At 41.5% G+C, this 12,258-nt stretch overlaps 1 protein-coding gene and 1 pseudogene across 2 annotated transcripts in view; one reads left to right on the top strand and one right to left on the bottom strand.

Annotated features, from left to right (window-relative positions):
- The window catches only part of OGT (O-linked N-acetylglucosamine (GlcNAc) transferase), a 41,608-nt gene extending 35,019 nt beyond the window's left edge, over positions 1 to 6,589 (bottom strand). Inside the window, exons 1-3 of one of the 2 annotated variants that reach the window (XM_043458227.1) lie at positions 6,324 to 6,589; positions 3,171 to 3,351; positions 2,057 to 2,300 (exon numbers count right to left, since the gene is read on the bottom strand). In XM_043458227.1, the coding sequence (XP_043314162.1) occupies positions 2,057 to 2,300; positions 3,171 to 3,351; positions 6,324 to 6,360 (462 nt within the window). In that variant the 5' untranslated portion in view covers positions 6,361 to 6,589. The remainder of the gene's footprint in view (positions 1 to 2,056; positions 2,301 to 3,170; positions 3,352 to 6,323) is intronic. The other variant, XM_043458228.1, reaches the window with a different exon arrangement.
- Positions 6,555 to 11,833, top strand: LOC122435516 (annotated as a pseudogene).
- The last annotated feature ends 425 nt before the right edge of the window (positions 11,834 to 12,258 follow it).

Below are 12,258 nucleotides of genomic sequence, written 5' to 3'. Positions count from 1 at the left end.
CAGAGTGCACTGGGAAGCTCTTAAATCTAGTTAAGACAAGATACACTGAAATGAATTAAAGCACGATCACTACAATATACTTAGGTGAAATCAAGGCGGTAGGCACAATCTCTTTCTCATTCTTACTGGGAAAGAGAGAGAAATAAAGCAGCACCTTTCACTAGGAGAAACAAAACCAAGGAATGCACAGCTGTTCAATACCTTTAAGGGTAGTCCCATGACTTATTTTCATATTATCTTACTTCTTTGGTAGGGCACAATGATAAGTTTTCTGTTAACAGGTTAGATACTGAAACGCATGGTTCCATCTCCCACTTTAGTTTTCCTTTCTCATCATACTCCTGCAGTTTGGTATACTGTCAGCACCAATGACTGCTCTGCCACACATGTAGAAACCTGAGCAAAGGGGATCAGAGTTCAAGACCTTTGGGCCCACGGCCCAAATGTCATTTGTAAGAGGACACAAATGAATGTATATGCAATCAACAAGTGAAGGATGGGACCAACCTAATTAATAAAGGGAAAGAACTTACTATCACAATTAGATGCACAAGTGAACCCTGAACCTTGGCAAGAACAAGGTCCAAGCCCCAGCAGTAGCACATACAGGGGTACCTAAAACTTTCTGTAACTAGCTAGATAGTACTGCAATAAAAATTACAAGAGGTCCTCTAAATTTATATATATATATCCATTGAGTACCTCCAAAAGGATATCTAAGAAATTAGTATCGGCTACCTCCAAGAAGGATACATTGTATCCATGCAAAAAACAATAAATGAAATTTAAAATTTTACACTCAAAATTACCTCAAAAAAAACAACTGTTAATAGATGTCCTGATAAATAGTGTCCGGATAAAATTTCAGATCTTTGCATAAACTACTAAATTAAGCTTCAGTCTCCTACCTGTAAAATAAGGATTAAGGGATAGCAGAATGGTTTTCACACTGTGCTCAAGGGCTATCTTAAGGAATGAATGCCCTCTGAGCACTTCTTCCCCTTTTTATCTTGTATTTCTTCTCTCTTCAGTGTTTGCTTTCAAGATATTCACTCAGGTTTCAATATCCACTTCTTCATTCTGTTTGCTCCCAAGTTACATAACCCCTCCATTACTTTTAAGTGATAAAACTGGAATACCATCTACTTTGAAAGATCATTGTGAGCATTAAGAAAGACCAATGTCTGACTGGCACAGTGTCTGAACACATAGTAGACTTTAAATAAATGGTAGCCATAATAGTTAACTATTAACCACTTCCTGGGTTGCTGCAAAGCTAAAAGTAGCTTAGAAACATATTCTTAATTTTTTTCTGGATTCCTATAATCTATCACTTTCCTCTTAAATTTATGTCTATCTGATTTCCCTAACTACATCAAAAGTTCTAAGGGCAAGTCTTACTTTTTCTGTGTACCTTTCAGAGACCCTAACACACTGAACGTGTCTGCCAACTGGGCCTCACTTGCTTCCCAGAAAACATCTGCAACTTAGATAAAAAAAATTTTAAGGACTAATCAAAAGCCTTGTGTGCATACTATTGCCTCTATTTTACCACTTCTAATTATGTTGAAAGAAGAGAGAATAGGATATTGAGGGAAAAAATTTGCAGCCTAGTTTTCATGTTATGGATCCATATACTGACATCTCATTTTAACTATTCTACATTACAGATTAAGGCCCTGCTACCACTATTCCTTGAAAATCAATTACCTGTTGTGAATACATTATAGCAGAAATTATCCAAATTTAATCAAAAGAGCCCAAAGAAACAATATCATGTGTTCTGTACTTTTACAGGCATTCTAAAAATAGATGTAAGACTCTCTTGCAATAAGGTAATTTTTATGCTAATAGCTTGCTAAATAAAATGAATTTTTTAAAGACGACAACGCAGGTCTGGGTCAAAGCAATTTCATCATTTTAAGTAAACTAAACATTTCCAAACTCTTGACTTTATTCCACGCAAAAAAACCTATTTTAGTGTCTAAAGTATCAAACTATGTTTCTTTCTAGGCTTTTGCGAAAGAAAAATAATAACCATTAAAATTATACTCACAGGATTGTACTGAAGAGCAGAGACGTAAGCTTGTACTGCCCCTTCCATGTCGCCTGCTGCTACCAAAGCAGCTGCCAGGTTAATATAACCATCGATGAAATCTGGTTTGAGACGCAATGCATGCCGGTAATGCTCAATTGCTTCCTGCAACTGCCCTCTTTCCTTGTACACATTCCCCAAATTTGAATAGGCTTCTGCCAGAAGGGGGTTCTGTTTAATTGCCAGAGTACTAAAGTGGGCAGATCTGGAAAAGGGGAAAAGTGTTGATGCATGGGTATGCATGTTACAGAAAGAAGGTATGGCCCTTACGCAACAGTTTTTGAAGATCCTGTGTACTGCTCATTACATAATAAAATATTATCTTTTAACTAGCTCAAAGAAGGAAAAATTGTGGAAATCAAAGCTTTTCAGACGTGGAGGCATTCGGAGTTCAAATCGGAACACTTTTTTCTTAAGAGATAAAATTCTTAACTAGTCTCATTACCAAACTGCCTCACTGTAAACAATGATCAATAAGATCAAGAATGAAAATGCTATGTGCGTGAGTCTCATTTTCCATTTGCTGGTAAGATTCAATGATTCACATCTTTAAATGTCTAAATAAGCCAAAGTGACAATTTATTAAAAGACCAAGAACACAGATTCTTCCCTTTTGATTAATTCAACTGATTAGCTAAAAGTAGTACAGCATAATGATTTAATGATGGCATTTGCAACTTGAACTACATATGCACCTCCTACCACAACATATCACTATTATCTCTGACCACTTCGGTCCCTCAAGGTGACACATCTTACAAAGGTGAGACTGGATGCTCAGATGTAGACCAAGAATAATTTATTACCTGAAAAAGAGTTCTAAAAAAGCCGCCGACGTAGGTGGAAAAATCTAGAAAAGGTCCCTAGTTATACCAATAATATAACCACCACCACAAAAGAAGGGAGGAAAACTGGCAGCTGGGCCTATCACAAGTGGGCAAGAGAGCAGATGTGCGTTGGTGGCTTCAGGTGAAACCCAGAACTGGAAAAATTTCAAGTTCAGATATTTAAGGCACATTTTTCAAGCTCAGCACTCAGAGGCAGCAATCACCAGCATCACCCCCACATCTCCTACCTGTCCAGCCTTCGACACTGGAAGTGTATAGATGAAAGTAATAAAAGCACACCAGTATTGTCTGGCTCTTGTCTCCAGAGCTGCATGCAGTGTCTCTCAGCTGCCTCAAAATCTCCTGCCTGATATTCGCGATGTGCCAACTCAGCTAACCCTTGGAAGGAAAGCATACGTTTCGTTGGTTCTGGAGAATCATCAAAACATTTGAGGGAAGGAGGGGGGAAAACAAAAAGTTAGAAATGCAAACAAAAAAATGTAAAAATATGGTATATTAAACTTAAAGATGAAAACGCTTGAAACTATGTAAAGCACTAGAATGTTCTGCACGTTCTCGATACCCCCAAGTTAACATTAGGTGCAGAATTGGCATTTTTAGAATTCCCCGCCTAGACAGAAATATTTACTTGCAAATGCAATATTTACTTGCAAATAAAAAAAAAATTTTATGACCAAAAATACTTGGTATTTTAAATTACAAATCAGATGTAGCATCTAAAGATTCACTAAACATTATTCCTTATACTTCAGTTAACATAGAGAAATGAAATATAAAACATGTGATTTGCGAGGTCACATAGATGTAATAATGTCAGAATAACCTACTGGGAAACTTAATACTTTGTCCCATGTTTTAGGTTGGATTTGGGGGGGGTACTGGTAACAATCTACCTCTTAACCTGGGTGGGGACACCAGATGTGTGGTTAACTCTTCAAATTATATTCATGCTTTTGTATTATTTCACAACTTAATTTTTAAATATCTTAAGGGTGACACTAGAAACAGGCATAAGGGGAAAAAACTAAAAGTCAAGGTGCTATTTTTAAAACAGCTGATAAACAAACAAGATGAATTCATCTGTCAAGAGCCAAAATATTTAAAGGGGTCAAACATTTTAAATCAAGACCCAAGATAATATTGTATTGCTCCTGTACCATTCCAAACTCACACTGAGACCAAATTAGCTAAATCCCACCCACATTGGTTTAACACTAGCATTTTCCAAAGAGCTCTGATACAGACTAAAAGGACTAAAACACTGCAAACAACCCTGTATAATCTAAGCAGTTACCTAAACTGCAATGATTTTTTAAAAGAATGGGAAAATGCTAAAATATAAAACCATTTGATAAAGTGCAACAGAATTAATAATAAATGAAAGCACTTTGCTGTGTGTGACTTTGTTCAGATACAAAAAGATAAAGGATATACAGCTAAAGCCCAGAGACGGGAAAACAATGACAAGCTGCCTAAGTCTCAAGTGTAAATACTTGAACAATAATACATTACTTGGGAATTTGACCACAGTACTTTCACGAGACAGAGTAAGAAACTTTCTACAAATTAAATACTTAAATTCTACCAAGGTCCAAGTGGGAAGTTCATACCGAGCCTAGACCCTCAATCATTAGACCTGGTAAATCAACTGTATACTCGGGAAAGTAAAGTAAATTTCCTAACAAGGCACAGCTAGCTGACAACTAACGTTAAGAACAGAGAGAACCGCATCCACGTTTGTGGACGGTTATACCTCTTACAGAAACTAGAAAATCACATTTTAAGCAAGTCTCTAGAACTCCCTTGCTCTTTATTTTTAACCCATACTTTATCAACTTTTCAAAAGCCGCCTATCTGCTATTTTAACACTAGAAATGACAACTTTCTCAAATAAAATAACAGGTAGAAAAGGGCAAGCAGGGACTTCATTGGTAGTCCAGCGGTTAAGACTCTGCGCTCCCAATTCAGGGGGCACAGGTTCCATGCCTGGCCCGGGGAACTAAGATCCCGCAAGCCGCATGGTGTGGCCAAAAAAATAAAGAAAAGGGCAAGCTAGAACAAGAGAATCTAGGACAGACTCTTCAATCTTTAAAAAAATCCCTGAGCGGGAGGGGAACACTACCAATCCCACTACCTACAGTCAAATATAAGATACAATTGAAGAGTCATCTCTTAGTGCACGATGTCCCAAGAACAATAAAACCCTTGACATATCTCAACTGAGAAACCAACAAAAAAATAACCTCGTGGGAAACCTTAGAACCGCAGCCCAATCCCCCCCTCCCTCCCGCCCCAAATAGCCTCAATACGGAAAGGCAGCTGAAGGACACTCCTATAATTTGGAGTTTTCTTATTTTTAGTACTAAATGCTCTCAGACTAATTGTCTAAAAGGGCAACCGCCTTGCACTTGTGCAGCTACACTCCAGTTGCTTTACAAACTCTTCAAGCAGGGATGAAAACTCAAAAAAATATACCCCCTATGAATAAAGAAATACCGGGCTAAAGAATGGGGATGGAAGACCCAGAGACAGCGGCGGAGGAATACAAGGAGAAAGTAACACAAAGCGAGAATCGGGCGGGCAGGGTGGTCAACGCCAAAGCCCCAGCACTAGAGTGGTTTCTCCCCGAGGGTAGGAAGCGGACCGCAGGGCTGGCAACCTCGCGAAGCAAAGGGTGTGGCTCCCCGCGGGAGCGGAGGGAGGAGGACAGGGTGGGAAATCCAGGCTGGGGGCAGCGAGTGGAATTGGGCGATGGCAAAAGGAACCCCTGGAAATTTCCAATCGAAACCGGGGCCGCTCAACCCAAGGCACAGCAGACAGGCGCTGCCAGGCGCGGTGCTGCTCAAAATCCCCTGTTGTAGAGGTTACTCGGAGCGCACCCAGGAGCTTGCGCTCGTCCTTGGGGTGATGCAAAGTGAGGATACGATTACATTGGAACGGCACCTCCGCCCTCGATTGACAGAGGACCACCAAATCGGGCTAAGGGGAGCGGGGTGGAGGGGGACGAGAAGGGGGCGGTGAGCTGAGCTGAATTTAGGAAAAAACGACTGCGAAGGAGAATGAAAGGCAGCTTGGGATTCCAATGCAGTCCATTCTGAGACAGTCTAAGCGCGCAGGTGTAGAAGGGTCCCGAGAGAGCAGAAGGCTAGAAAATGTATAGGATTACAAAGCAAGAAAGGAAGCAAAAAGCAAGCAAGCGAAAGAAAATGTTTTAGGACCAGACGACAGCAGAAAACCCAGATCAGATGCCGCTAGACGCCGAAAAGCTTAGCGATGCCACTGATGCAATGGGGATGGCCAGAGGGGAGGGAGTGATGAGAGGCAGAAGACGGCGCGAGACCCCAAGGGGGCGTCTGCCAAGGTGGAACAGACACCGGTACCTGTGCTGTCGGCCACGTTGCCCACGGAAGACGCCATCTGGAGCTTCTAAAGCGAGTGTGAGAAGGTGGTAATTGAATCCTGCAGCCGCCACTACTGGCAAGAATGTTTCTAGAGGTAGTAGCACGAGGGCAGCAGCCGTACCAGTGCTTTGGCAGGCTTAAGCAGCAGCAACAGTTACAGCTTTCGAACCCTAGAACTCTGGTTGGCCATCTACCTCTCACGATCTTGAAATGGCGGCGACGGCTCCTCGGCCGAAACAACACGGGCCGGAACTACTTTCTGTTACAATCAAGTACCAGCGCGGAAGTAGCGCGGTAACCAGTGCTACCAACAAAATGACTATAATCAAAGTCAATCGCTCGTATGTAACCTTCCGCGCAGGGCCCATTGCGACAAACACGATTATGTCGAGAGCGCATGCGAGCAGCCCTGTCAACCCCACTGGCTGTTAGGGCACTGTCTGGGACAGGAGCCACGAAGTTTTTTTACTAGCGAAGCGGATGGTTTAAAAGAAACTATACACTTAAGTGGTACATTTTGGCCAGTGGTATAGTCTATTACCTAGCAAAGAGCATAGATTTTAATAGGAATGCCAAAGGCATATGCAAAAGTTTCATCAACTTCATTCGTATAGTTGCAAGGATGATGAATCAATTCTGAGCAAGTAAATTTAAATGGTTATATTTCAAAGGCTAGAATTCAAAACAGCGGAGAGTTCCAATTTGAACACGTCTTAGTTCTGATTCCAGCCATTGGTTTAAGCGCTTTGATGAAAAGGATTGAGTTTCTCAGGGCCAAGCATCTCAGATTTTGGCCATGTAGCCCGAAAGTTCCAAATCCTCTTGGTGTTCACGATAATTTTGCCCACAGTATTACGGCAAATGCTTCACAACTCAGGGACATGCTGACAATTTGCACTCCAAAGGCAGCAGCCAATAAAAATGTTAAAGATTCATATTCTTCAAAATCCATGACCCTTCCGAGTTGACTTCATTTCCACCATGTTGCTTTGCAAATTGTTACAATCGGTGCTACCATTTAACTCAAGGCAGCTCAACAATGATAAATGGATTCATTTCCATCTACCTAAACCACACATCTAAATAAAGACTAAACTGCTCCGCTTCCTTGAACAAATCAGTTCTTTATGATCCTCCGGCAGTTTCAAGTCCACTGTTCAGACGTTTTGTCACATTGGTATTAATTTATATTGCATCTCTTGTTCCAGAAAGGATTAAAGTAGCTTGCCACATTAGCAAGAAATTACAAACCAGTGGAGGCAAGAAGCTGGGTCTCTCAAAGGCTTTTTTTTTCCCCAAAGGCTTTTTTTTTTTTCCCCAAAGGCTTTTTATTTCCCCAAAAATAGTCCTTGATCTAAGAAAACAAGTCTGTGAGTTTATTCAAAATGTTTCTACTACCTAGGCATCTGACCACACTTATTTTTTAAAAAAACTTAAGTCCTCAAATTTTGCTTTAATTTCTTTGAGACAGTTCACATACTGTTAATTATGTATATGAGTGCAGAAGAAATTTGTAATATTGATAGTTTCTTCTATTACATCCATAATTAAAAGTCAGGTGCAGTGAAAAAGAAAAAGTTCACTACACAAACTCTCCAGGAAATTGGGCACCAGCTTCTTCTCTTAATTTGATTTAACTGGTAAAACCTTCCCCCACCTCCACTCCCCCCCCCAGTGCCCCACCCCTCACTACAAGAGTTTGATCTGTGGTGAATAAAATCAGCTTTTCAACTTTTATAACAGACTTCTCAAATTCCACTGGCAGATGTTTAGGCCTTCCTGATTAGAGGGTGCTTAGCTAATTAAGTAAAATTCTTCTTCAATGCCAGGTTATGTTGCCAGCTGGGCCAGCTATTTGGCCCATCCATACTTGTGTCTAAGTTTCCTTCTCCTGAGAGAGGAGTCAAGGGATGCTGCTGGGGAAAGCTGGGTAGTGGAAAGCTGTGAATCAATAAGGAAACACCCCCCCCTCCCCCGTTGGAATCTCAAGAACCCCTTCCAGGTGCTTTCCAGGAGTAGCACCTGGAGGGTTTAGTTTGAAGGACTTATCAGATAAAACCATCTTCTTTGGCCAATCAAGTAACATTTACTAGAGTCTGTGCAAGGCACTGTGGGGGATGCAAAAATCAACAAGAGAAGATCTTTGCCCTCAAGGAAATTGAAGCCCAGTTAGACACAGAAAGCCACTAGAGCATAAAAAAGAATAGTATTATTAAGGTGATAAAATACATCATGTCTGTAAATATCTGAGGAGGGAACAATCACTTCAGACTGGAGAAAGGTGACCAAGAAGGCCTGACCTAGGCGTTGAAGGGGGTGATTTTGTGTGTTCTTTCACACCGATTTCTGTTTACTTTTTTTGTTTTGTTTTATTTTTTCCCTTTTATGGGTAGCAATTCAAAATTCAGAATCATCTAAAACAAACCAGATGCTTCTTCCACCGCAATCCCAAACTTTGCCACCCTAATAACACCGCTAATGGTGCATTAGTTTTCTGTTACTGTCTCGCAAATTACCACCAACTTAGCGGCTTGAAACAAATACATATTTCGCAGCAGTTGCGCCAGCGCTTGGTGAGGGAGCCTGAGACACGCTCTGGCCGCCGCCGCCGCCGCCGCCGCCGCCGCCGCCACCACCGCGCTGTTGCCGCTGGAAAAATGGCTCCAAATGGTTCAATGAAGCTGGAAGAATACACAGATGTAGCACCACAGGCTCATCAGATGTTTGCGGATAATGTTCCAGAGAGAGATCGACTTCCACCCCCCAGATTAGCTAACCAGTCATAACGAAGAAAATTTGTTTTAAAACCTTTTGGAAATCGTTGAACCTGAATAAAAGGATGAAGCTGATTTCATGGTAGCACAGCAACCATCACTAGCCAGTAAGTTTGGGAAACATGATTCCTTATTTGGTAGCTGCTATGGTCAAGACATGGCCAGCTGGGATATCAACAGGGAAGATGAAAAAGGTAGAACAAAATAGATCAAAGAGTGAAAGCCTAATGGGTACCTTAAAAAGGCGGCTTTCTGCAGAACAAAAGCAGAGAGGCAAGAGGATCACACCCTCTGGGAGCTCCTCTCCTCAGCACCAGTAGTTTTGAAAGATGTGACTTCTGGAAGATCAATAAGGTCCACTTCCCTTGGCAGTCATCACTATAGTCCTACCCCTTAGCCTCTTGACCATGAAACTCTGAGGAGGCTTGTATCAAAATGGAGGAAATAAGATTCAAAGCCTTGGTTCATTCTTCCAATCCAGATCCAACACAGAATGATGTCTGAAAATATTTTCAGTCTTCAGACTGAAACTGTGTGCTAAGAACAAAATAATTGAAGAGTTCAGAATCTCAGAATGGAGATTTGCATCTTTCCTCAATGAACACGAACCTGTAGTTATTGGACTTATGCCTCAAGGCTGTGTTTGGGACTTCCCTCCTGGTACAGGGGCTAGGAATTTGCCTGCCAGTGCAGGGGACACAGGATTGATCCCTGGTCTGGGAAGATTTCACATGCCTCCAAGCAACTGAGCGGATGCACCTGGAGTCCTGTGCTCCTCAGCCAGAGAAGCAATGACAACCCGGGGCACCACAATGGAGGGTAGTCCCTGAAGGAAAGTTACACCGCGCAAAATCCCCTCCTGGGCCTCCCCACCATTCTATGCAAAACAAAGAACTCTGTCAACGAAGAAACAAATGGACATTAAGGTTGATTACACCCAGCTCCCAGCCTGTCCCAGCCTCTGGCGGATCTCCAAATTCCTTGTCCCAGCCGTTTCTGAGAGAACTAATCTGAACAACCTTGGAGAAGAACAGGCCCCCTTAAGACAGTAGATTTCCACATATATGCCTATATATACTTAACTCTTTTCTTGGGTTAGTGCAGCAGCTCACTAATCTGACTACTGCCCCTTCTCGCCTCATTAAAGGTGATCTGTTCCTGTAAAGTGCCGGTCTTGTTCTTTTTCTGAACCTTGCCTTCTCTGACTCCCTTACCCTACAGTCCCTACTTACCACAACTAGAGAAAGCCCTCTCAGCAGCAACGAAAACCCAGCACAACCAAAAATAAATAAACAAATTAAAAAAAAAAAAAAGACTGCATTTGATATTCTGTGCCTAGAAATGAGGTAATGTATGCTTTGGAAGGATAGCCTAGCTATTGTCTGGATAGTTCGCCCATGTCCAGGAGGTATTTCTTGACATTTTGAATTTGTAAAGGCACTTTCTCATCTTGTTAATATGCTAACCTACAGGGCACTCCCAACTACTTACAAACCCAACTCTTCGTTCTGTGTCCTTAGGCAAGTTATTTAACTTCTCTGCATCGTAATCTCCAAAACATGGAAAGGTTGTTATGAGGACTAAGTGGAATAACTTTGTTGTTTAGTCGCTCAGCTGGGTCTGACTGTTTTTGACCCCATGGCTCTTCAGTCCTTGGGATTTCCCAGGCAAGAATACTGGAGTGGGTTGCTATGTCCTCCTCCAGGGGATCTTCCCAACCTGGGGATCAAACCCAGGTCTCCCACTTTGCACGCAGATTCTTTACTGAGTCACTAGGGAAGCCACATACATAGATAGAAAACCCGGAGAGTGGGGCAAGGAGTGAGAACTATTCTTTCTCCTCCTGCCTTCTCAAAGTGTCACTCAGTTGTGTCTGACTCTGCGACGCCGTTTCTGCAGTTCCTTCTCAATCCAGAGAGAACTCTCTCCCAAAATGAAAATCTGGAAGACGAGGACCTAGTCGTTGCCCCAGAGAACTTTGTGGATCCGTCTGTGTACAGCTTTGTTCATTGACACCACAGGTGTCATGTTGCAAAGCCCAAGAGTGAGTCATGATGATGTCCCTCCACACTCACCATAACAGAATAATCAAATCCAAATGAACATCAGTGGACTTACCAGCACAGATGTCCATGTGTCTGAAAGTATGTGTGCTATCATATGAATTTTGATCCTGACTCTGCTCCCGTGGTTGCAAGAGTTATGACTCAATGGAAAGTAGTGGTCTTATGGTTGTGACAAGCTTTACAGAGGAGTTGAAAAAACTTGCGAAATAAGGATAGTGCTGGGGACCAATCACATGCTGGGAGAAGGAAGGAAATCTAGCAAAAATGCCAGATGGTTCTTTTCTTGCTCCAGCTAGTTCTGATGACCGTTATCTTTTAAGCTCCAGCTTTCACCCCCATAGTAAAACACTTTACACTAGAATTGAGCGCTCAAATGTTAGGTTTTGCTTTTTATGAACAACCAGATGTGGATGGACAATTTGCTGATCTAATTAAACATTCAGCCAGGCACTGGGAAAATAGAGCTTTTTGTTATTCAAGGTCTCGGTTACCTGGATATGCAGTTTACCCTATCAGACTGACCAATCAAGTATCACAATTCCAGAAGGTGCATTCTTTGCCATACCTGTGCTGTTTTGTTATATGTCAGCATATCACAATAGATTTATTTAAAAAGCTGCTTTTGCCAAACAAAGTGAAGAATTATTGAAAGATTAGGAGAACCCTCCATCTTGCACTTTGGGTTCCAGAAATGAGACTGGACTATAGTTTATAAACTTACATAACTATCAAATCTTTTGCTGCCATAACTGTTCAAGATTAAGGTGAAAAGAATAGCCAATTTGTTTAGGGGTGAGGAAGTATTGCCAACATGCCTTGAGTTTATTTTTGGTTCTTGAAAAAGAACCAAAAGGCTTGAGAAGTGTGAGTTGTCTTCTATCATATGCAAAATAATGACAATGTAAATTATCAGATTCTTCTTAATCTATGCCCCCCAAGTCCTTTGCTGCTATCCATTGTGATTTTTATGCATTGAGAACACATTTCACCTGTATGCAACCTGAAGTTAAGCTGAAAGAAATTTTTAGAATAAAAATTGTGGTCTATTTAAATGGCCTGTTTTCAAAAGATAGT

This window comes from Cervus canadensis, chromosome X (genome assembly GCF_019320065.1).
Source record: "Cervus canadensis isolate Bull #8, Minnesota chromosome X, ASM1932006v1, whole genome shotgun sequence".
Taxonomy (NCBI): domain Eukaryota; kingdom Metazoa; phylum Chordata; class Mammalia; order Artiodactyla; family Cervidae; genus Cervus; species Cervus canadensis.
Note: the sequence above shows the minus strand (reverse complement) of the source record. Positions and strands in the feature narration are given on the sequence as shown.